At 50.7% G+C, this 24,129-nt stretch overlaps 1 protein-coding gene across 3 annotated transcripts in view; it reads left to right on the forward strand.

Moving 5' to 3' along the window:
- The window catches only part of PML (promyelocytic leukemia), a 43,993-nt gene that overhangs the window by 15,227 nt on the left and 4,637 nt on the right, over positions 1-24,129 (forward strand). For 2 of the 3 annotated variants that reach the window (XM_029236460.1, XM_029236462.1), the window contains exons 3-7: positions 4,834-5,414; positions 6,943-7,013; positions 13,133-13,252; positions 13,661-13,919; positions 15,377-15,429. In XM_029236460.1, the coding sequence (XP_029092293.1) occupies positions 4,834-5,414; positions 6,943-7,013; positions 13,133-13,252; positions 13,661-13,919; positions 15,377-15,429 (1,084 nt within the window). Of the gene's footprint in view, positions 1-4,833; positions 5,415-6,942; positions 7,014-13,132; positions 13,253-13,660; positions 13,920-15,376; positions 15,430-16,086; position 24,129 lie in introns of those variants that run through there. The other variant, XM_029236461.1, reaches the window with a different exon arrangement.

Here is a 24,129-nt window from a genome sequence, read left to right on the forward strand (position 1 = left end):
ATATCTTGGTGTAGTGTATGAAGCAAAGCTCTAACTTGATTTATTTTCCCCCCCCCCCGTAGCCAGTTTTCATGATCTAATTGTTGAAAATCCTTTAATGTCCATTAGTTTGGACATTTCTTTATTATATAAAATATTACATTCTGATAGGTGCCAGGGCCTCTTTCGGGACTATCTGGTCTGTTGTGCTGATTGTTCTCTTGACTATTAGACTAGTATATACACTTTTAATAATGGTAGCTCTATAATGTTGTCAGTGGCAGAGAAAATCCCCTTCCTTACACTGATTTTTCAAACAATTTCTTCGCTGTTTGATCTGTTTACTCTACTTCATGTGAAATTTATTCTTTTTTCTTTTTTTCTTTTTTTTCATCATGTGAAATTTAGAATCAGTTGGTTAAGTTTTAAAATCTCACTCTTAATTTGGCTCACATTGCTTTAAACCTTTATATTAACTTGAGGAAAATTAATATTATACTATTTAGTCTCTCCAGTCGGGACCTTGATACAATTTTCTGTTTTTAGACTTTCTCTCTTAGTGGGTTTTTGTCATTTACTCCATATAAGTTCTGTGTATTTCTTGCTAGGATTATGTCTAGGTATTTTTTTTTTTAGGTTTTTTTTTTTTTTTTAGCATTTTTAAAATTGCTGTTGTGAATGAGAACATGGAAAATTTTTCCATATGTCTTTTCATTTGCTCTGCTGGAATAGAATTAAGCTGTTTTCTTCTCTTAATTCTGGTATAATCCAGCCACTTTGCTGAGCAACTTCTTATTGATTCTGTGGTGTTTTAGTTCATTCTTTCGAGTGTTCCAGAAGCAAATAAGTGCCCTTTTGCTTTCCAGAGCTACACCTCTCTGTCTGTGTTAAGTCTGGGTCCTTGTCATGGAGCTCCTTGTGGGTAGGTGCCCACCTCACCTCTGTCTCCCCCAAAAGTGCCAAGCACACAGTGGGTGCTCAGTAAGTGTCCTTTGAATGAGGGTGAAGGAACCATAGGCCAAGGAGGTCATCCTTGGTCTTGGGTGGCAGGCCCACAATGGGTCATTCTGATTCAGGGTTTGCATCTCAGTCTTATCAGAAAGTTGGGGGCTTTGGACCCCAGGGCGTCTGATGTAGGCCCCTCAATAGAGACCTGAAGCCAATTGTCTCCTTCCATCCAGAGGGGCAGGGGTGGCTGGTTTCCCTGGGGAGACCCCATTTGGGGCAGAAGGGGCTTAAGAAGAGGACCCAGCAGAGACTGTGGTCCCCCCAGCAAGTCTTGCTCTCCCTCCAGCCAGGCCACCCTAGGGGTCCCCTTCCCAGGCCTGGAACACTCTTTCTAAAGAAGGGTCACTCACCTCGGTCTCAGCCCCTCTCCCATGGGTCCAAAGCTAGGAAAATGACAACTGGTTCTAGTTCTCCCTTTATTTCTATAGCCTATCTAATTGCCCACATCTATTAGAATTCTGTTCTTTAATTAAAAACATAGGTAATATCAATACATTCACAAGGTTCAAACGCGAGAGCAACCTAAAAGGCATACAGTGAAATGCCTCACTCCACCTCTTCCCTGCCCCATCCTGTAAATACTTTTATTAATTGGTATCCTTTCAAGGTTTCTTTATTCAAATGCAATCAAATATGAATATATTCTTATTTTTTTCCATTCTTACACAAAAAGCAGCATCCTATAATGCACTTTTGTGTTTTTTTTGGCTGCGTTGGGTCTTCGTTGCTGCACGCGGGCTTTCTCTAGTTGCGATGAGCGGGGGCTACTCTTCATTGTGGTGCACGGGCATCTCATTGCGGTGGCTTCTCTTGTTGCGGGAATGGGTTCTAGGCACACAGGCTTCAGTAGTTGTGGTGTGCGGGCTCTAGGGCGCACGGGCTTTAGTAGTTGTGGCACGCAGGCTCAGTAGTTGTGGCACCCAGGCTCAGTTGCTCCACGGCATGTGGGATCTTCCCGGCCCAGGGATCGAATCCGTGTCCCCTGCTTTGGCAGGCAGATTCTTAACCACTGCGCCACCAGGAGAGGTCCCCTATAATACACTTCTACGCCTTGATTTTTTTACTTAAAATATACATTGTCATAATTGAACACATTATATGGTAGTCACTGTTCTAACCTTTTATATATATTAACTCATCGAATCCTCCTAATACTCCTATTATCATCCTTATTTTGCCAGAGAGATTTTTCCATATAATGAACTTTCTCAGTTTTTTTCAGCTGCATAGTACTCCATTGTACAGGTGCATTGTAATTTATGTAAGTCATTGCCTAGTGATGGGCACTTAGGTTGTTTCTATTCTTTGCTATTATGGACTGTGTTACGTTGTACAAATGTTATTTTTTATGTATGGAGATAGAGCTGCAGAAAAGATATCTAGAAGGGAGAGTGCTGGGTCAAAGGATAAATACATTTGTAATTTTGATGAATACTGCCAAATTGCCCTCTGTAGAGTTATTCATTCCTTTCATAATTGCTTAACATTTCTCATTAGTAGTGTCTAATTAGGGAGCACTAATATTTCAGGCAATTATAATCATAGTCTTTTAAAAAAACATTCATGTAGGGCTTACCTCATTTGATCCTCTCCAGCACTCCCATATGAGGTAGGAATTATCCCTATTTTACAGGTAAGAAAACTGAGGTGCAGAGAGGTTAAATGACCTGCCAAGGAAGGGCACAGAGCTGAGGTCAGATCCACATCTGCCCAGCTTTTTTCTCTGTTCCACCTGCCACTTACCACAGCCACTGGCCCTGTCTCTGGGTGATGTGGGTCTCTGTTACTTAGATCCGATTTCCTGAGGCTGGAGGAGCTCCAGGCTCATGACCCAGTGGCAACCCCCATCCCACTTTCCACACACTTTTCTGTCTCCAGAAAAGCTTTGCTAGCGTGGCATAAGTCTCTTGTGTTTGAGCAGGAGGGTCAAGCCCTGGGACCTTACCACCTTGGGTGACTTGGGAAGGTTGAGAGCTGGCAAAGCTGAGGGACTAGTACCTGGTTTCAAGATTTTAGAATTGGGTCGGCCAGCAGGCTCTCTGGGACAAGTTGATCTCAGTAATTCAAGCCAAAGTGACCCCAGCTAAAATCCTTTCTCCTGGCCTCAGGTGGGCTAACTTATTATTTTCATTCCTGGTGAGAGTAAATTACAGCAGTATTTCTAGGGAAGTAACTAATATTTTTCCTGGTAATATTTGAAGAAGCAGCACTGCAGTGTTTCAGAGCATGGACTCTGAGCCAGGCTGCTTGGGTTTTTATATTAGTTTCCTGTTGCTGCTGTAACATTTACCACCAATTTAGGGACCTAAACCATTAGAGATATATCGTTTTGTACCTCTGGAGGTCAGAAGTCTGAAATGGGTCTCATTGAGCTAAAATCAAGACGTCAGTAGGGTTGTGTTCCTTCTGGAGGCTCTTGAGGAGAATCCATTGTCTTGCCTTTTCCAGCTTCTAGAGGCTGCCTGCGTTCTGTATTTCATGATCCCCTTCCGTCTTCAAAGCCAGCAGGGTAGTGTCACTGTGACCTCTACTTCCATCATCACCTCTCCCTTCTCTCACTCTCCTGCCTCCTGCCTCTTTCCTTTATGAGGACTCTTGTGCTTACATTGGGTCTACCCAGATAATCCAGGATAATCTCCCCATCTCAAGATCCTTAATGTAATCACACCTGTCAAGTCTCTTTTATGTAAGGTACCATATTCAGGTTCCAGGAATTAGTACTTGGATGGGGGCCATTATTCTGCCTACTACAATTTGCACCTGGACTCTACCGCTTACTAATTGTGTGACCTTGGACAAGTTATTGTACCTCTTGCTCAGTTTCCCCATCCTTAAAATAGGGATAATAATAATCCCCACTCCATAGGATTGTTAGAAGGATTAAATGAGTTGATATTTGTCAGATGCTCATAATAGGGTCTGACACATAGTAAATGCTATGGAAGTGTCTGCTGGCTAAAATATATTAAATAGATAAAAATATACATACTCTTTGATCTAGCAATCCTATTATTTTGTAATGTATTTCATAGAAACAAAAGGATGCATGCATTAGGCTACAGAAAGCATTGTGCATATTGGGGAGAAATGCACAAACAGGAAATCACTGGAATGTCCATTAACAGGATGAATGAATCAGTGTGGTCCATCTGGAATGTAAAGAAGCTATTAACGAGAATACAGCAGATCCATACTTGTAGACCTAGAGGAGTGTCCTGAACAAAAGTTCAATTAAAGGAGGAAGTTACAAAGGTTTAGCACGCTCTTATTTTTTTTTTTAAGAACATCAACCTGCCCAAAAGTGTTGTAGATATTTGAGCCAATTATTTAAACTCTGAATGTCTTGGTTTCTTTATCTGTGAAATGAGGATAACAGTAATTCTCCCTTAAGAAACTCTACGGAGGATTAAGTGGAATGAAATGTATCAAGTCTTTAGAATTCTGCTAGCAGCCCCATAATCTGCATATCTATGTAAAGCTGTTTGAATAGAGAGAGGTGTGAAGGATGCACCCAGGGTGCTCACCTGGTTGCCTCCGAGGTGAGGTGGGGAAAGGAAATTCGGAAAGGCTGGGAAGAGATGATTAACTTTCTTGTTGTACGTCTTTGCATTGTTTCACGGATAGAGGCTAGCTATTATTACTTTAGTAACTTTTGATGTTCTAATACGTTTTATTGGTAGTTTGGATACTATCACCATAACCACAAACACTGAATTGAGAAAAGCACGAACGTAGAAACATACCATGATTCAAAGTTTTGTAATTTTTGAAGAGGAATTTAATAACAAATATAAAGAAAAAAAAAGCAGGCGAGCCCTAAATCAGGCCAGCCCTATGTGTCCGCAGCATCTACTGCCGAGGCTGCTCCAAGCCGCTGTGCTGCTCGTGTGCGCTCCTGGATAGGGGCCACAGCGAGCTCAAGTGCGACATCAGGACGGAGATCCAGCAGCGGCAGGAGGAGCTGGACGTCATGACCCAGGACCTGCAGGAGCAGGACCGCGCCTTTGGCGCGGCGCAGGCGCAAATGACCTCGGCCATCAGCCAGCTGGGCCGCGTGCGCGCGGACATCGAGGAGCTGATCCGCGCGCGCGTGCGCCAGGTGGTGGAGCACGTGCTGGAGCTGGAGCGTCAACTGCTGGAGGGGGTGAATGCACGGTACCAGCGTGATTACGAAGAGATAGCAGGCCAACTGGGCCGCCTGGATGCTGTGCTGCAGCGCATCCGTACGGGCAGCATGCTTGTGCAGAGGATGAAGCTCTATGCTTCCGACCAGGAGGTGCTGGACATGCACGGCTTCCTGCGTGAGGCACTCCACCAGCTGCGCCAGGAGGAGCCCCAGAGCCTGCGAGCTGCTGTGCGCACGGACAGCTTCGACGAATTCAAGGTGCGCCTGCAGGATCTCGCCTCTTGTATCACCCAGGGCACAGGTAAGCCACCCTCATGGCTGGCCTGTTTATCGTTTAAGGGCTTGGGCCTTGCCACTGTCCCTTGGGAAAGGCGGGGTAGAGAAGATCAGTTCCGTATGACAGGAAAGGAAACTGGGGTTTTTATTGTCTCTTGGGTTTGATCACATCATAGGTTACAGGGTGCAGGATAAATCTGGGGGAGAGGAGGCACTGACACGAGGCTGAAGCCACCCAGAGGGGTCACGTTTGACTGATTAACAAGGTCCTATGGATTAGCTGCGATCTTGTGACCCTAGAGGAAGTTAAGAAACGACAAAGCTGAGAACCAGACCCTGTATCATTTTAGCCCCAGAGGGACCAACCACTTTAGGAGGTTCTCTTAAGCCACCTGTGTCCAGCAACAGAGAAGTTAACTTGAACATGAGGTATGGGCAGAGGAGCTGAAAACCACTCCCCCTATCCCCTGTGGTTGGGTGCTTACCCAGAACCATGCTAGGGCTCAGTGGAGGAGACCTTTTTCCCCTGGGATGGCCCGCCATCTGGACCAGCTGCCAACCTTTATGGGCCCTGCCTTGTACTGGGCACTTGGGAAGTATGGAGACAGCACACCAGTTCCTGACCTGGAGTTGTCCAGTCCAACTGGGAGACAAGGTTGGGTGGGGCACATTACATAGCTGAGGAATGAGACAGTGCTTGGCTCTGTAATACAAATCCAGGAGTTGCAGCACCTTTATAGGAGCTGGAGATATCAGGGGGGTTCCAAGAGACACAGGGGGTACACTAGAGGGTCTCCAGGGTGGGGAGGCTTTAATGGCTCTTTGACAAAATCTCTAGGCTGGACTCTGAGGTCTGGTCAGCTGGTGTGAGGATGCCCTTACTGGGTAAGGGGAGGGAGGCTACAGAATCTGAGAGCTCTCAGGTAGGTGCCAGTGATGGAGACCTTGCTCACTCCTGCCCTTGGAGATAGTGGACGTGGGCTTATAAAAGTGCAGTACTAGAGTGAGCATGGACTTATGCCTTCTCCACCTAGGTGGTGACTGTTACCCCATGTACAGGAAATGACCTGCATAGAGTTTAAACAGCTTGCCTTGGTTGTTGTAACCGGGAAGTGGCAGAGAAAGGAGTTATTTTATTCTGAAGCATGAGAGATTTAGATTTAATAAAAACAGGGTGCAGGTCAGAAGAGTATCACGGAGCTCTCACTATGCAGAGAAATCAGTGAGCAGTAAACGGTGTTAGGATTGTCCATGCTTTGCCTTGGTGGTAGCCCCAAGATGGAGAGAGCTGTGCTTGGGGTTTGGAGCCAAAGGCAAGCACTCTCTAGTGCTACCTTTCTCTTCCTTCTGGCTGAGTTCATGCCCATTATAGTCAGGGAGCTTTCTTTCCAATTACAGCCCCTCCATGGAGCTTCCCCAGTGCTGCCAGAGGCCCTGGAGAATGGGTCTCCAGAAAAAGCAACGGGAATGTTTCCTTTGTCACTGTCCTGAGACAGGATGCTTCTCACCAGGGATGTCTCTGACCTGCCTGTGACTTTCTTTGTGTTCTCCAGATGCAGCTGTTAACAGGAGAGCCAGCCCAGAAGCTGCCCGCACTCCCAGAGACACTTTTGACGTTGACCTGGTGAGATGGGCTTGAGGTCTGAAGGGGAGGTGGTATGTCCTGCTGGTCAGGTGGGTTGGGAGTTCCCCTGTGTAAGGAAGGAAACTGAGTCTTGCTCTCCCTGTGTCTGCAGGCAGTAGAGGAGAGAGAGCACCTGAGAGAGGGACAGCAAGGACCTGGACTGGAGCCTTCAGTGGGAGGGAACAAAGGAAGGGCTGGCTGGCTGGCTCTGGGCTCCTAAATGCCAAAGTAGCTCTTGATGGGTTCAGGAGGGGTTAGGCCCAGGGATGGACAGGAGATAAAGGAGGTGGTCGCTGGTAGGCAGGCCCTTGATAGATGCGGCAGATGACCCTCCCCTCCGTGTGCCCCACCCCAGGTATGTGGACCTTCCCCTCGTCTCCCCCCACACATGGATCTTGGAGACAAATGGAGAATGGGGCCAGGAGTCAGACAGTGATCACAGCAGCCTGGGTTCTATCGGTGTGATTTCAGGGCCAGCATAGTTCCAAGGACCATAGTTTTCAGGGTTTGGAAGTGCCCACACTCCCTCTAATGTTGGCATTACCTCTGCAGCACCCCTGACCTGTGGCTGTCCAGCTATCATGCACACCCTCCAGGGACAGGAAGCTCACTCATTCTTGAGGCAGCCACTCCCATCGCTGGACTGCTCTGACCTAGAGTGCGTCCCTGGGTGGAAATGCAACGGCATCCCTTTAGCCTGTCCTCTTGGGTGCTTGCATGCATGGCTCCTCTCTGCCAGGATAAGCTTCTTCAGTTTCTTCTTGGACCGGGCATCTGGTCTGCTCCCCATCCTGGTCATGCAGGTGTACGTGCCTATTGAGGATCTGGGCCCAGGACTGACTGGTCCTCCATGGAAAGCAAGTCTTATGGTGAGGGTGTTCAGCCTTTCTAGCTTTGCCATGGCATGGCCTATAGGAGAGAGAGATTGCTGTACGCTGAGGCAATCAGGAGAGGCTTCCTGTTAGGAGGCAGAACTTAGGATCTGAGAGTTTCAAAGCTAGGAGATATCTTGGATTCTGACCTTCTCTTGTACAGAGAATGAAGCTAAGGCTCCCAGAGAGGGTGTGACTTAACCTGAGGCCACACAGCAAGCTAGGGGCAGGACTTGAAGCCACTTCCTAACTGCCTTGGGTACTGCATTCCCATATACCCATATACAAAAGTAAAAAACACCAGGGGGGAACCTCCCTGGTGGTCCAGTGGTAAAGACTCCACACTTCCACTACAGGGGGTGCAAGTTCGATCCCTGGTTGGGGAACTAAGATTGCATGTACCTCGCAGCACACCCTAAAAAAATAAATAAAAATAAAATAAGATGGTGCATTAAAAAAAAAATAAAACAACGATAAAAATAAATAAATAAATAAAATAAAACAAAAACCATTAAAAAAAATAAATAAAACAAAAAAACACCAGGGGAGTTCTCTGGTGACCTAGTGATTAGGATTCCAGGCTGTCACTGCCGTGACCTGGGTTCAACATCCCGCAAGCCACATGGTGCAGCCAAAAAAAAAAAAACTTAAAAAAGGACATTTTAGCCCATTTTTTTTAACATGAAAAAACACATTTTATTGCACTTAAGTTATAAGAAAATAAAATTTCTAAGTGAACCAAACCATAGACACAATCCCTTTAAAGGTTGTTTTCCTCCATCATGTCAGGTTGTTACATAACTAAAATTAACCAACTTGAATCTGATTGTTTTAAATCAGACTATAAATAAAACAAACAAAAAAATAAACCAGAAGAGGGAAAAAAAGATCACCTAGGATAGTGTTAAACCACTTTCACAGTTCAGCTTGAGTTGTGGCTCTTGGAGAATGAGGCAAACCATTTGACTTTTTCATTCATTTTGCTTGTTTGCGTGTGACGCCTTTGCCACAAAAACTGGATAGTTTCTGCTTTGTCAGTTACTCAGAGCAATAAAACTGTAACAGTTGTTTTCCCAAATACTGTAAAACACTAAGACTGACCAGCAACTTAATTTTCTTTTATATATTTTTAAAATATTTTGTGAGTTTTATTATGTATGTTCATCCATTCACCACAGCCCTCAAAAAGAAAAGTTTCTCTGCAGAACAGGTGGCAACAGCTCTGTTCCAAGGAATGTGTTTTAATTTTTTCCCAGATAAAAGAAAATAAGCTTTGCACACACACTCAATTCTTTACTTGCAGGCATACTTCACTCCTTATTTTCTGAAACTCTCCCATTCTCAGTCTCTTAGAGGCACAGATGGTTCAAGTTTCAGTTAGCCCATTTTTTGGATAAGCAATACAATCACATGGTCAGAAACAAAAACCTAAAAGTAATAATGTTTCTCTCCCACCTTGTCCCCTGTCTGTCCAGTTCTTATACCCATATTCCTATCTTTATTAATTTTTACATATCCTTCCAAAATTTCTTTATGTTATTACAAGCAAATATGACTATATATATTTGCTTTCCTTTTTTTTTTTGTACAAAAGTAGCACAGTACCACATATACATAGTATTGTGCCCTAGGCATAATAGTATTTGGGAATTCTTTTTTTTTTAATTTAATTTAATTTAATTTTATTTTTTTGGCTGCGTTTGGGTCTTCATTGCTGCGTGTGGGCTTTTCTCTGGTTGCGGCGAGCGGGGGCTACTCTTCGTTGCAGTGCACGGGCTTCTCATTGCAGTGGCTTCTCCTGTTGCGGAGCACGGGCTCTAGGGCGCGGGCTTCAATAGTTGTGGCGCACGGGCTTAGTTGCTCCACGGCATGTGGGATCTTCCCGAACCAGGGCTCAAACCCGCGTCCCCTGCATTGGCAGGCGGATTCTTAACTACTGCGTCACCAGGGAAGCCCCAGTATTTGGGAATTCTTACCTTATCAGTAGACAGGGAGCTTCCTGATGCCTTTTTGCATCTGCACAGTGGTGTATTAGGTGGATGTAGCATGGTTTATTTTTAGCTGACTCCTTGGCTATTTAGGTTGTTTTGGCATTACAAACAGTGCTAGAATGAAAAATGTCCCCAAAGAAATCATATGAATGATAGTTGAAAGTGCCCTGGGTCCACAGATTGCACTGTCTTCCAGGTGCCAGTCGCTGGTTAATGAACAGCAAGAGAGCCCGTACTCTTGTGTGAATAAGGTCTAGGCGTTTTGCCAGGTCTTGTCTTGTGACCTCTCACTACCAGCTACTAAGCAGTTTGAACTTGGAGCCTCAGAAGAATCCTCTTCCTGAAAAGTCTCTTGCTTTCACTTTGGTAATAGGCTTGGGGGTGAGGGTGGATAGAGCTGGGGAATGGAAGTGGGTCACACACCACGCGTGCAAAGGACAGATGTGGCCGCTTGAGGGTGGCAGGCATGGTCTGGTTGTGCCAGAAGAAAGGCAACTCTTGGACCCACATTCCTGCCTTAGGAGGCAGGAACTGGGCTCCTAGGGCCAACACTCACCCCTCTTGAAACTGCTGGTGTACTTTCATCGCCACCCTGTGCCTGTAGGCAGAGAGGATGAAAAACACCAACAGGCTTAACTAGGAGCACGTGGGTGGGACAGTGGCTCGGACATTTTCCCTCCTCTATTTCTCACAGGCTCTTTTTGCAATGACGTCACAATACAATGGAAAAAAAATAAATTGTTTTAAAACTGTAAAACAACTATAAATCAGGCATCATGATTTTTTTTCTTTACTGAGCCCTCATGTGTGTCCCCTGCTTCATTAACATTGCAGGGGGTGTCAGGGAGGATGGGACAGAGGTGGAGAGGAGCCCAGCCCTGTCTTGGGGGAGTTCACAGCCCAGGTGGAAAGAGGTTCTCTTACATGCCAGCAGTTTGCAGAGACACACATGAAGGACAGACCAGGACCTTTTCAACTCTTTCATTTTTAACGGTGATCAAATACATACAACATAAAATTTGCCTAGAAGTGGAATTGCTGGATCATATACTAATTCTGTTTTTAATTTTTGAGGAACCACCATACGGTTTTCCGTAGTGGCTGCGTCATATTCTGCATGACCACCGACAGTGCACAGCGGTTCCAACTTCTCTACATTTCTCATTCACACTTTTTTTTTAATAGTGGCCGTCTTAATGAATGTGAAGAGTGGTTTAAACTTTTTTGACCACCACCCACTGTAAAAAATATAGTTTACATCTAACCTACAGGGTATACACATGCACATACCTGTAGCTAAAACAGAAGTTTTGCAAAACAAATTACGCTTATAAACATGGGAGGTACTCTAATTTTCTGTTCTGTACTAGTCTATGTAATACAAAAAAATGCTAGTCATGACATTGCTTTCATGATCCACTCATGGGTCACAACTGTAGCTTGCAGAACACTGGCACAGGGAGTGCTGTGGAGATTGTGTACTTTCCCTAGAGGCCTGGGAGAATATGACCTGGGAGATCATCCCCTCGCCCCTTCCCACACACAGGTGCGCTCTCTGATCCGGCTCTCCTCCCTTTCTGTAAAGATGTTGAGGAAAAGAAACCCGGGAAACAAGGAGGAGGGAAGGAAATCAGTCCATTATAGCCAATGATTTGGGAGCCCACATTTCACATGAAAGCACTCGATACCAAGAAGAGCCCCACCTCAGGGTCCCGGTCCCCAGCACATGGCCTGTCGTGCGGGGCTTTCCCTGCCTTCCCCAGCCTGGGCTCGGCCAGGTAATCCCTGCTGTTCGCCCCGTGAGGGTGGGCCTGACCATGTCGCCCACCACATGGGAGGGACAGAGCTTGTCCTGAGGAAGGCACATCCCTGGCCTCATCCTCTTACAGCCCAGTGCCTGGCTTTTCTCTGCTCAACCCAGAGCCCCCTCCAGCTGTGTGGGAGTCCCCTTCCTTCACTGGGTGGGCCAACCGCAGGCTACTGATGGATGGTCATCCACTGAGCGCACAGGGCCTGTGAGGTGCCAAGGGGTCAGGATTGCAGGCAGGAGTGGCAGGCCAGGGCCCCTGGATTGAGCCCCGGAGGCTGGGCCTCCCCTTTCGGAGGGACACTCGCCACGTCACCCACTTGGTTTCAGCAAAAGGTCCGGCTTATTCTTCAGTGTCACACGGTAGAGAAAGATGGTGCAGAGGGATGTTAAAGGATACTGTGGGTGCAGGAAGGGAACTTGCATTTCAAAAACATGATTCAAGCCCTGGTCCAGGCCCTTATTAGGTATGTGACCTTAGGAAATCACTTCACCTCTTTGTGCCTCGGTTTCCTTCTCTGTAGATAGGCAATAATCGTAATATAGCACCATCCTCTTTTTTTTAACGATAATTTTATTGTAAAATTCACATAAGAAAATTCACCGTTTTAACTATTTTAAAGTGTACAATCCAGTGACATTTAGCACACTCACAATCTGGTACAACCATCCCACCTCTAGTTCCAGAGTACTTTCATTACCACAAAAGGAAACCCAGTACCCATGAAGCAGTCACTCCTCACTTCCCCTCCCCCAGCCCCTGGCAACCACCAATCTGCTGTCTCCGTGCATTGGCACCTCTGAATATTTCATATAAATGGAATCATACAGTATGTATTCTTCTGTGGCTGGCTTTTCACTTAGCCTGATGTGTTCAAGGTTCATCCACGTTGTGTGTGTCAGAACTTTATTCCTTTTTATGGCTGGATAATATTCCCCTGAATGGCTGTCCCACATTTTGTTTATCCATTCATTAGCTGATGGACATTTGGGTTGTTTCCACCTTTTGGCTATTGTGAACAGGTGACAGGGAGGCCAGTGTCAGCTCAGTGGAAGGATTTCCTCCCTGTTATGACTTTGCAGCTGGAGACGAACCGCTTCCATTAGTAGTGAGCACTTTGTCCCTGGAGTTGTCTAGGCTGGGCCTGTTGTCACACGAGCCTTGAGTTGTTGGGCAGTGTGATCCCTGAGGTCATCTTTTAGCCCCGTTAGGATGCACAGGCATTGAAGTGGTCCCTGGATGCCAGCATCTCAGGGTCACAAGGGAGTGAAGTCATGGAGGCTGTGGGGAGGATTTCTGGTCCCCAATAGGCTCTGGGCTTTGAACTGGGCAGCCTGCACCTGTTTCTGGGTGAGGCCCTGGGGACTGGGCTGACCCCAGGCCTGGGAACCTGGCCCTTGTCCTGCTGCCTGGTCATTTCTGACTACCCTCATTTCCTGACTTTGCAGCCAGAGGAGGCGCAGAGGGCCCAGGTGCAGGCCCCAGGATTGACTGTGGTACAGCCGGTGCCAGGGGCACACCCTGTGCCAGTGTACGCCTACTCCATCAAAGACCCCTCCTGCAGAGAGGTAAGGTTCTCCCCCGCCCTCCCCTCCCCTCCCCTCCCGAGGGCCCAGATCCTCCTAGGCGGTAAGAGGTGGAGCTGAAGTGAGAATCCAGACCTCAATAGGCACCTGCTCTACGCTCTCCCTGCTCTTGGTTGCCCTGTCAGGAAGCTCCTCTCCAAGCATTAGCCCCTCCCAGGGCAGTCAGAGGCCAACAGAGGTTGGTGGTCAGTGGTCACCAGCAGGGCCAGTGTGCATGCTGACCTGGGAGGGCATCCTTTATAGAGAGGCGTGATCTGAGTGGCAGATAGCAGAGAGAAGAGCAGGAGCAAAGGGCACGGGGGGCACATGTTCCTGCCACCCAGGTCTGGTCTCTGCCCGCTGCCCCAGTGGGAGGCTCCTGACCCTACCCTGTGACTCCCCGCTGCACAGGAGGTCTCCAACACAGCCACACCACAGAAGAGGAAGTCCTGCCAGACTGAGTGCCCCAGGAAGGTCATCAAGATGGAGTCTGAGGAGGAGAAAGAGTCAAGGTTGGCTCGACGCTCCCCTGAGCAGCCCAGGCCCAGCACCTCCAAGGCAGTCTCGCCACCCCGCCTGGACAGGTCCCCCAGCCCTAAGACCCCCGTCATAGGAAATGAGACCTTCCTGCCTGACAGCAACCATGCGACCAGCGACCCTGGGGAGGCAGGTAGGGAGGTGGGTGGGCAGCAGAGGCTGAGGCCTGCACGCTGTCCTCCAGGGGCTGGGCGGGACCCCTCTTCTGCATCCTGACCCTACCCACGGAGCCCAAAGCCAACAGCATTCCCTGTGTGTCCTGCCCTCAGCTGCCACCAAACAGGGAAGGGAAAGCCCAGGGTTTGTCTGGGGGATGAGAGTGGATAGTTTAGCTAGCCTGTGTTTTGCTGGGATGCCAGTGAGACGAGCGTGACGGGCCAAAGACCACATCTCCTTAGTTCCTTCCCCTAACACAGTCTTCGCACTCTTACAGAACCCAGCACTGTGCCTCTGCATGGGGTGGGTCTCCCCAAGAAATGTTTGTTGGTGGGTGCCTGGTATGTGCTCAGAGAGGACTTGGGTAAAGTCCACACCCATCGGTTCCCAAATTTTTCTGCCACCTGCCTAAGGTACCTCGTTTGTCCTAGATACCTTTTACGGCCCCTGCCAGAGAGGGAGTCCTTTCATGTGAGTTGAGGTCAACCCATAGAATTCTGGAATGTTCAAGACAGTTCTTCCTGGATCTGTTTTACCCAGAGTCCAGCTTTATTTTCATTCTAGGTCCCACACTGACCCCTGTTCCTGGTCACACTGACACTCAGCCCTGACTGTTAATCCTTGCTCACAAATACTATTGGTAATCAGAAGGTTTTGATTAACCTAGATAAAGTATCTTTTTTAAAAACTAATTAAGTTGTTTCTTTATTTATTGGCTGCGTTGGGTCTTTGTCGCTGCACACAGGCTTTCTCTAGTTGTGGCGAGCGGGGGCTACTCTTCGTTCTGGTGCGTGGGCTTCTCATTGCGGTGGCTTCTCTTATTGCGGAGCATGGGCTCTAAGCACGCAGGCTTCAGTAGTTGTGGCACGCGGGCTCAGTAGCTGTGGCTCGTGGGCTCTAGAGCGCAGGCTCAGTAGTTGTGGTGCACGGGCTTAGGTGCTCCACGGCATGTGGGATCTTCCCGGACCAGGGCTCAAACCCGTGTCCCCTGCATTGGCAGGCGGATTCTTAACCACTGCGCCACCAGGGAAGCCCGATAAAGTATCTTTTAACTCAAACATCTTGTGGCTTACGGAGCTGAGAAGTGAAACAAACCAGTGTGCCGCTTTAGGACGGCAAAAGGTTCCAAACCAGGTGGTGCTTGTCACGCCCCCTCCACAGGTAGTAAATTCTGAATCACTCCAGGGCCAACAGCTGAGTTAAGTGTTCACAGGCAAGGCACAGTACGCAGTGATGGAAAGCCACCTTGAATAACCCCTCTGCACAAGCAGAGCCACACTGGCACACACGCTGGACATTCACATCCCCCGTTGCAGGGCACACGTCACCCACCCAGTTCACTGGCCTGCAAGGATTCCCACGGGAGAACACCCTGGGCCCCATCCACGGGCATCCCTGGCAGGCCCTAACATTGTCTCCCCTACCCCGTTTCAGAGGAGCGTGTCGTGGTGATCAGCAGCTCGGAAGACTCAGATGCCGAAAACTCGGTGAGTGGCTCAGAAGTTCGGCCTAGGACTCCTGCCTCCCCCCATTCCAGGCCCCAGGGGGCGCAGCCCCAGCAGGTGACTCTCAGACTCGCGTTGCGCCTGGGGAATTTACCAGCAAGGCAGTGAGTCCTGAGCTGTCCAGAGGATAGTCTCCAAATGCCAGCTGTGGCCTGGATCACTCTGACCCTCCCTTCATACCAGGGCAGGAGCCTTCAGTAATCACATGTACTCTTCTGAAAAGCTGGGAGAGGGCTTCCTTCCAGGGCTCTGTCTCATTTCTGGACTAGCCAATGCCTGTGTCTGGAGCTTCCTTATGCATTTTCTGCCCTCTTAAGTCCTCGGTGAGGAGGGCGGACAAGCGTTCATTCCCTGGTTAATGGCAGCTGTTGAGGGCTCTGGGGGTGTGAGGGCGCAGGGCAGCCCCATGCAGGGCCCAAACAAGCACGTGGTGACTCCATGTAAGAAGAACTTTAAAGCCATCCCACAATGGAACAAGTGATCTTACAGGTTGTGACCCTTCTGTCCCTGGAGGTTTGTTAATGGAGGCTGGGCTGTCACCTGTCCAGGGGCAAAAGGGATCGGAATAGAGTGGAAGGTTGGACTGGGTGGCCCCTGAGGTCCCTTCCAGCCCTCAGTCTGAGGTTCTGTGTTGGAAAGCGTATGGAGCCCACGGAGACCGTCGCACCTCCCTCCTCGCCAGCCCAGCCTACGCCGAGAGCTCGCCAAGCGTCCCACCCCTGCTGGGCCTCTCATCTGCCCCGTGGCACATGCCGACCCCCCGCTTGGCCTCCCCACCATCCTGCAGAGCAAGCTGCCGTCCCTGATGCTGAGTGTCCCGGACAGCCTGCCGCTCACCAGGAGCAAGCTGCCGTCCACCGTGGGATCAACTTCCTATCACGCAGAGCACAAAGAAACCCGCGCCTTCGCCATATCTTCCGCCTGCCCCTCAGAGTGTATTGTGCCCCCATGTGGACTTGTTCTCCCTCCCAAGGGCCAGTCCAGGCCACCACCCCGGCCACCACCGGGACTCCCAGCCAACCTGCCGGTCCCCAGGAGTGTCCCGCCCGCCTCACAACGGCCAACAGCCAACCCCGCCGGGCGGGACGGGCAGCACGATCCCGCGGCCGCTCCCTCCGGGGCTCCCCGCGTGTGGCCCAGTGGCTCAACAACTTCTTTGCCCTTCCGCTCTCCTCTGTGGCTCCCCAACTTGATGCCTCTCTCAGGGGGGGGCTCGGGGGAGGCAGAGCACCCCAGACTCTTGGAGCAGGAGTCTCTCCTGGGGACTCTGGCAGAGCCCCCATGGAGAATCCCCAAGTCCAGGTCCCACTGGAAGTCCCTCCAAATGCATTCCCACCACCCCACCCTGCAAATAGGCCTCCCACAAGCACGGGCCCCCCGCAGACAAGCCTCTGAGAGCCCAAGTGCCTCCCTCCTCTGCAGCCCTGACCCTGGTCACCTTCCTCTTGTAACCATGTGGCCAACACACCCCCTCTGCTCCCCAAGCCCCTCCACCCTGCTGCCCAGCCCAGCCCACGCACCTAAAGGCCCTACACACAGTAGGCATCCAGTACATCATCAGAGAGTGAACAAGGGAATGAATGGCTCCATGGACCTCTGGGTAAAGAGACAAGTCCTCCCCAGCCAGGGGGTTGTGACTGAGATTCAGGCCCTTGTTCCTCACATCCTCAGGCCTCTTTGCCCAAGACAAGGAAGCTTCTCTCACCCTTTGCACCTCCCACTGCCCCATCCCCCCACCCCAAGCCTTCCCACTGGGCCTCTGCCAGGATGTAAGCCCACTGAGGGCAGGGACTGTGTCGCTCCCAGGCCCTGGCAGGTGCGGCTGCTCAATAAATACTTGTTGAACGATCACCCTTGCAAACCCTTCTTCCATGACCATCAGATTCCCTGCTGGGCTTAGCCCTTCCCTGCAGGTGTTTTTTCTCTCCTCCCTGCACTGACTGCTTGGTTCACCTGTGGGGCTGCTATGTCCCTCTTTCCCCCACACCCTGGGAGCATCAGAGGTGGGAGGTAGGTTCCAGGCCTTCTGTGCCTCCTGTTTGGGTCCCACCGTCTGGCAAGATCCCCTGTGCCTTTGAGGTTTGGGCTCTCCAGATGAACCCCACTTGCCCCAGCTCATCTCAGACATCCTCCTGCCTTCCCCCACGTAGGAAGACTGCCTCCTAGGTTTCCTCTCCCCACGCAGGTCCAGCCTTCCTGGGTGGCTTCAACATCCACCACCCTGGGCTCTCCTCACCTTGAGCTTTCAGGGATCTTTGCCCCATTCCCCTGCAGCTGCCAGTCCCATCCCCCACGCCCCCTCCCACCAGACCTTGCCATCACTGAGAACTTTCCATCTCTAAACTGTCCCACGCAGACTCTGACCACAACCTCCTGCTTGAGCTCTCAACCCATTCCTTCCAGGACCTCTGCCCTCTCCCTCCCAGCTCCTTCTGCCTCTGCCTCTGCCTCCTGCCCACCAGCCAGCAAGGCCCCCCATTTCAGCCAACCTTTCACCAGGATCTCAGTGCCCTGCCTCCCCCACCCGCCGGCGTCCTGGTAGCCTGCCCTCCAAAGACAGCCCTGGAAGGATTTGGTAGCGTTCCCCTGCTCCACGCCGCCACCAGGAGGCCGACTTGTGTTGGAGAAAAGTCAAGGCGAGGAAAGCTACAAATGATTGTCTCCTGGGCTCCCTGGCTTCCTGCCTCAGCACGCCCCTCTGCTCTCCACAGGCCCCTCGCTGCACCTCCACTTCCCTAGCTCTGGTCCCTCATCCCCGCCCTGCTCGCTCTTGCCAGGTGGCTGCACCTTCTGCCCTCGGAGGTTGACAGGTGGCATGGGAGCAGCCCCCGTCTCGCTCTCTGATGACAGATTGACCCGACCTGGTTACATCCTTCCCCCGTTCCTTCTGTTAGGGTGGTGGGGATGGCCACCTCCCTGTAGGACTCACTTCCCCTCTTCCTGGCCCCGCCCTCCTGTCTCCTTGGGAGCCTACTGCATCTCCCCATGCTCATTTGTGTCTTCAAACACTTTCTATGGGCTACAGCTAGGCACCCTGAAGAAAGTCTTTCCTATCTCTGCAACCCCCACCCCGGACCTTCACCCCCTTGGTGCTCCTTCCTCACCCCACTCCCCTGCCCTTCCCCACCGTGCCAGTGAGCCCTGCCACCAGCGCCAAGGTAACCTCCACACCTCCGAGTCCAGTGGTCACCTTCAGTCCTAACTCCCCGAAAGACTCTGCTTCCCTTGGGTTCAGGACACTTCCTCCTGCAGCTCTGGCTGCTCCTCCCTACTCCCCCTTCAGGTCTCTGTGTTCTTTTAACTGTTGTTCTCTGGCTTAGGTCTGGGCCTTCTTCTCTTTCTAGTCTGTGTACTCCCCCCGCCCCCACACCACTCCCTGTGATCTCAGCCACACCCACGTCTTCACTATGGGCTCATGCCCGCAGGACCAATAGAGCCAATGGCGTCCAGAAGCCAAGACCCCAGAGCTGCCCAGGACTCCCCCTGTGCTTTTTATTATTCCTCACAGCCAATCACTTTTTGAGTCTTTCCATGTTCTAAATTCCTCTGAAATCTGGACACTTCTTTCTATTCCATAATCTTGATAAAATTAAAATAAGACTGACCTTGGGTAGGGACAGAAGCCTGGGAAGGAAAGAGCGAGAAAAGGATTGGAACGCCCTTAGTCCTGTCAGACGTCATGAGTGCCAGGTGGAGGCACTGATACCAGCAATATTTTGGGGGTGGGGTGGGACAGGGGTGGTTAGTCTAGTGCTCAGCTGTCAGCAAGGAGCCACTGGGTGATATCTGAGGTTGATCAACTCAGGAAGGAGAAGCACATTTCAGGTTAGGAAGAATTAGACGATTAGAAGCAGCTGCTCACCTTTGGCGAGCCAGTCTGGAGGCAAGAGAGCCAGAGGATCACAGCCTTTGTGTAGGGCTTCTTCAGACGTTTTTCAAATCAACCATTACACGAGTCCAAAACTTGTTGGGGAAAAAAAAAAATTAAAATTAACACAAATTAGATCCCCCTAAGTAGGTGCATCTTTCACCCACCTTCCATACCCCCTTCCAGATCCCTGGTGCTCCCAGAGTTCTTTGGAGGAAGGGAGCAGGGCAACATTTGCAGGGTGCTCCAGACTCCCCTGTCCTCCCCTCCCTGCAGCCTTTATCTAACCTGCCAGTGTGTGAGAGCTGTAGAAAACTGGTCTGCTAAGATAGTGTGTTTCCAAGTGTACCAGGGTGTGTAGGCCCCCTGCTCGGGCTGCAGCTGTGTCAGTGGCTGGAATCGAGACGCGGGGGGCAGGTCGGTTCTGGCACAGACCTGGCGTGGTGGGCAGGGCTGGGGAGAGGCTGCCTGGGCAGCAGGGGTGTTCTGTAGGAGACCTCGCCCCTGCTGGGAGAGGCAGTGGGGCTGTAGTCTTGGGGTGGAGGGGCGAGACACAGGTCTGATGCTGGAGACCTGGAGTGAGAGGACTGTGCTTAAAAATGAGGTGGGTCAGACACATGTCTGCTGCGGGCCCTGTGTTAACGGATCCGAAGCAGAAAAAGATAGATGCTGTCATCCACTCTTCGGACGGAAGACTCACCCCAGTGCCCGATAGCAGCAGGACCAAGTGGAATCAGCAGGAGGCCTAGCCGAGGGGGCAGCCCCTGGCAGAAGTGGCAGTGGTGACCGGCAGTGGAAGGGAGGCCTGTGGGGAGCACCTGATCCAGGGGAGGGACCGTGATGCTGGTGAATGAGTGTATCAGAAAAGTAAACAGGTGCTCAGCTGCGAAGATGGGAGCCGTGTCCTCCAATGGGCAGCAGCAGCCTGCAGAGCAGTGGGCAGAGGGCAGTAGGGGCCACAGGCTGGCTAATGGGACCATTTAGGTTAACAGATAACATGTGAAGTGTCTCTGGGGCCTTCAGGCTTCGCAAGAGCTGTGGTTTTGTGTCTGCAAAACACACCAGTGTGCGTCTTGCCACACTGATCCCAGCTGTTGCTTAAGCTCGGGTGCTAAGAAAGTTCCTCAGGAGCTGGGGACTCTTGATTAGTATTAATGTCAGATACTAGATAGGTATCTTCAGGTGGGGATGTTAAATATCAAAGAGTTTGGCTCCTGTCTGATTTGCTGATGCCCGAACGTGGAATAAATCAGTCATTAGGACAGTGGTTGCCAATCCTGGCTGCACACTGGTGTCACTTGGGGGGTTTTACCCAGGACGGATTCCTGGGTCCCACCCCCCAGAGATTCTAACTGACTTGGTCTGGGGTGCAGCCTGGACATCAAGATTTTTTTAAGCTGCTATGCACAACCAAGGTAGAGACTCACTAAATTGGGGGAGTCAATGGCACATCTGTGTCAGAGAAATGCCGCCCATTTGTATACGTATCAGCCTTGAGCAGAAGCGAGGTGTACATCGCTGGGATATGATCCAGGTGTGGAGGGGAAATACTGGCTCTTCCCAGATAAACCTCCTAGACTTCTGGAAGGTGATGTCAACCCAGCTGCTTCCTATGAGCACCTTGGAATGGCCATTACACCTGCTGTGTTGAGTTGGGATGTGATTGATCTGCTAAGTTGACTGTGATGAAGATAAGTGAAATAGAGCTCATGAACCTGATCGCCTGTGTGTCCTAGTTGCCTGTGTATCCCGAAAAAAAATGCCAGATCCCACGTGGCTCGGTCTGAACACAGTTTTGCAGTCAAAGAAACACAGTCCATTAACCAAGTGTCCAGTATTTACTCACATCTTTCAAAGACTATTGCAGGGGATCCAACTCACACCTCACAGCAGCGCTCCTTAAATCCTCCACCACTTCACTCTAGCCCCATCATGTGCCAATCCCTGGCCCCTCAAAGCCTCATCCCACTTTCCACTTAGAGTCCTCACACATGGGCTCTGGTCTCTTCCCCACTCCAGTTCCTTCTGCTGCCACTCCTTTCCCTTCCAAGCAAATCTCAGCTTTTTCCAATGAAAGGCCCTCTCCTAGATTCTTGGGTTCTGGTCTCTGCCACTCTCCCTCTCTATCCCCCGCCTCCCCATTATCCTGATTATGGAATAAGGTCGGGAAGTGGCAGTGTCGGGCTGTGGAACAGGGGCAGAAAATGAGCAGGGCCAGAAAGCCATCCTGCACTGGAGCCTCTTATGTGCTGATTCTGTTAAGTCTGGGTCTTTAAAAAAAAAAGTCTTTTTTAATTGTGTCAGTACTTCCCAGCTGTACTGCTGGGATTTAAGGCAGGGAGGGGGAATTTCCTTTACACCTGGCTGGAGTTCAGTGGGAGGCATTCCAGTGAGGCCAGTCCCATGGGGTAGCCATACTTTATGGAAGTTCCCAAGGACTTCCCAGAGGAATCTGGGAGGAAAAGGAGTCACGGCTGGAAGATTCAGCCCTCCCTCCCTCGACAACTCAGCGGAAAGGGGTGTCCTTTTATGAAGGGAGCCAGCAGGTCTTCAGTAAGTTCAGGACGAAGGATATTTCCATGACTATAAAAGAGAAAATGACCCCAGGACCATGGGAGGCTCTTAAAAAATGAGGTTCTCATGGCTATCATAAATGACCCTGGTATAAAGATGGGGGAGTTAGCTCAAGGATGCAGCTGTGCTGCTTGCCAGGGAGCTCAACCCTTGGAGGAGAATATCTGAAGAGAAGACTCTGGCCCTACAGCCTGAAGAGACAGTACCAGAAGACAGATGGAAGCACCCTGGGCCACTGCAAGGGCTTCTGCAGTTTAGAGCAAAGAGAAGAAGGAAGAAGGGAAAGCCCAGCGTACTGTGTCAGTGGGTGGCAGAGAGGACTTGGCCAAGGGGACAGCTCTTCAGCCGAAGCCCAGGGGAGGCCATAGCAAGGGGAGTCCAGCTCTTTCCACCAGCCCAAGTGTGAGAGCACCCCAGCCTTGTGATCAGAACAGGCACTGGAAGATTGGAGATAGAAAACAACTTGACTCTCCCATGGGGGAAGAAGGCGGCGTCTCCTGTCTACAGGCTAGCAACTTTAAGGAAGACTCCTGGAGAAGGCTCCTCATAGGGAGGCAAGGGAGCCGTGACAGCGAGACAGAGACTCAGAGCAAGACAGGCCAAATGGATGTATGGTCAAATCGAGAATACAGATATGCAAGGCATATCTTTTGTCAAATTAGGGCCTCAGGTATAAAGTCCCAGAACTCACAGGCTGCTGTAAGAAACACCAGCTCTAGATGGACTCGTAGTGAATGTCTGTTTCTATCAGTGACTAGGAGGAAGTTGGTGAGCCTGGGGTAGGGCTGTGAAAGGCAAATACAGATCAGCCCCTCTCAGGAAGCACATTTTAATTGTGATTAGTAAAGACTTTGCTCTTGGCTGAAGTTTTGGTAAAACAAATGTTTCACCTGGAGGGTGGAAGGGCCTAAGAAAGTATGCTAATTCTGCCCCAGACCAGGGACGTTAGCCAGAGGCCAGAGTTCAGGGAGGCCTCAGATGGCCCCACGTGAGGCTGACTCCATCAGCCACCAGGGACAGTCCCTAAGGGGGAACGATGGAGGCTTTCTCTGGACTCTGTCCCAGCAGTGCCCCCAGCTGGCCCTGTGACATTGGCCATGTCCCTCCCAGTGTCTGGTTAGTGTCCACAGGTGGCATTCACAGGAGGTTCTGAGCAGGCCACCAAAGACTGAACGTCTGGCTTTGGCAGGTGTGCAAATGATAAGCAATTAACTCTACATTATGAAAGACTCCACCTCTCTCTTTAGTTCCAGCCCCGGGGTTTAAACTCTCATAGCCAGAGCTCTTCCCCAGCCCCAAGGCCTTTCAACAGTGTTCTTGCCTTGGCGCGGGAGAGAACAGACCCTCAGGTGCCAGCCTGGAGGAGGCCTGGCCTCCGGCTTCCCTAAGCACCATCTCCTGGACGCCAAACCTGGGGAGTCTTCTCTCTACTGTTCTCACAGCCAGGCTCTGTGTGTCCCCCTAGATGTGGCTGGCGTCCCAGAGGCCCAGCAGCGCTCCCCTCTCCTTTGTGCAGGACACTGGGACCTCAGCTCGCTTGGGGGACAGGAAAAGCCAGGTACCTTGCCCCTTCCAGAGAAACACCTGAGGTTCGAGATGAGCCTCCTTCCCCCCCGTCCCAGGTTTATGATGTTTGTTCTGAGTCTGCTCAGAGAGACGACGTCAGGAGCAGACACGTCGGGCCCTGCCAGCCTCGGCCCTGGCACCTTCCCTAATCCTCCACACCCAGCCCTGCTCGCACATGCACACACTCACCCACAAAGTATCACACTTTCACACACACTTGTGTCAACACAGGTCCACAGCCCCACACCCCTCGTGCATACCCCTTTCACACACACACTTGTGTCAACACAGGTCCACAATCCCACACCCCTCGTGCACACCCAGATGCACACACACACGATATTTGCATTCATTCCCACACATTTTTCACGCACACTCACGCTCACGTGATCTCATCCTACTCACGCACTAACGCACATGTCCTGGTTCACAAGCACAACCCTCACACGTGCACGTTCACATCCATTCATGCGCTCACTTGGAGACCCATCTTCCCTTTCCCAGTAACATGCCCTCCCTCAGGTGCACACAGATGCCCCCACCATACCCATGTGCTTGAGTCCCCCCGCCACACTCATGCACGCACAAGCATGCACACCTGCTCACGGGCGCAGGCTCACATCGTCACTGCACTCCCTCTCGCCCCCCGCAGACCCCTGACCTGTTTTTCTGTG

Source organism: Monodon monoceros, unplaced genomic scaffold (assembly GCF_005190385.1).
Source record: "Monodon monoceros isolate NGI ecotype Baffin Bay Population unplaced genomic scaffold, NGI_Narwhal_1 Super_Scaffold_21, whole genome shotgun sequence".
Lineage (NCBI taxonomy): Eukaryota > Metazoa > Chordata > Mammalia > Artiodactyla > Monodontidae > Monodon > Monodon monoceros.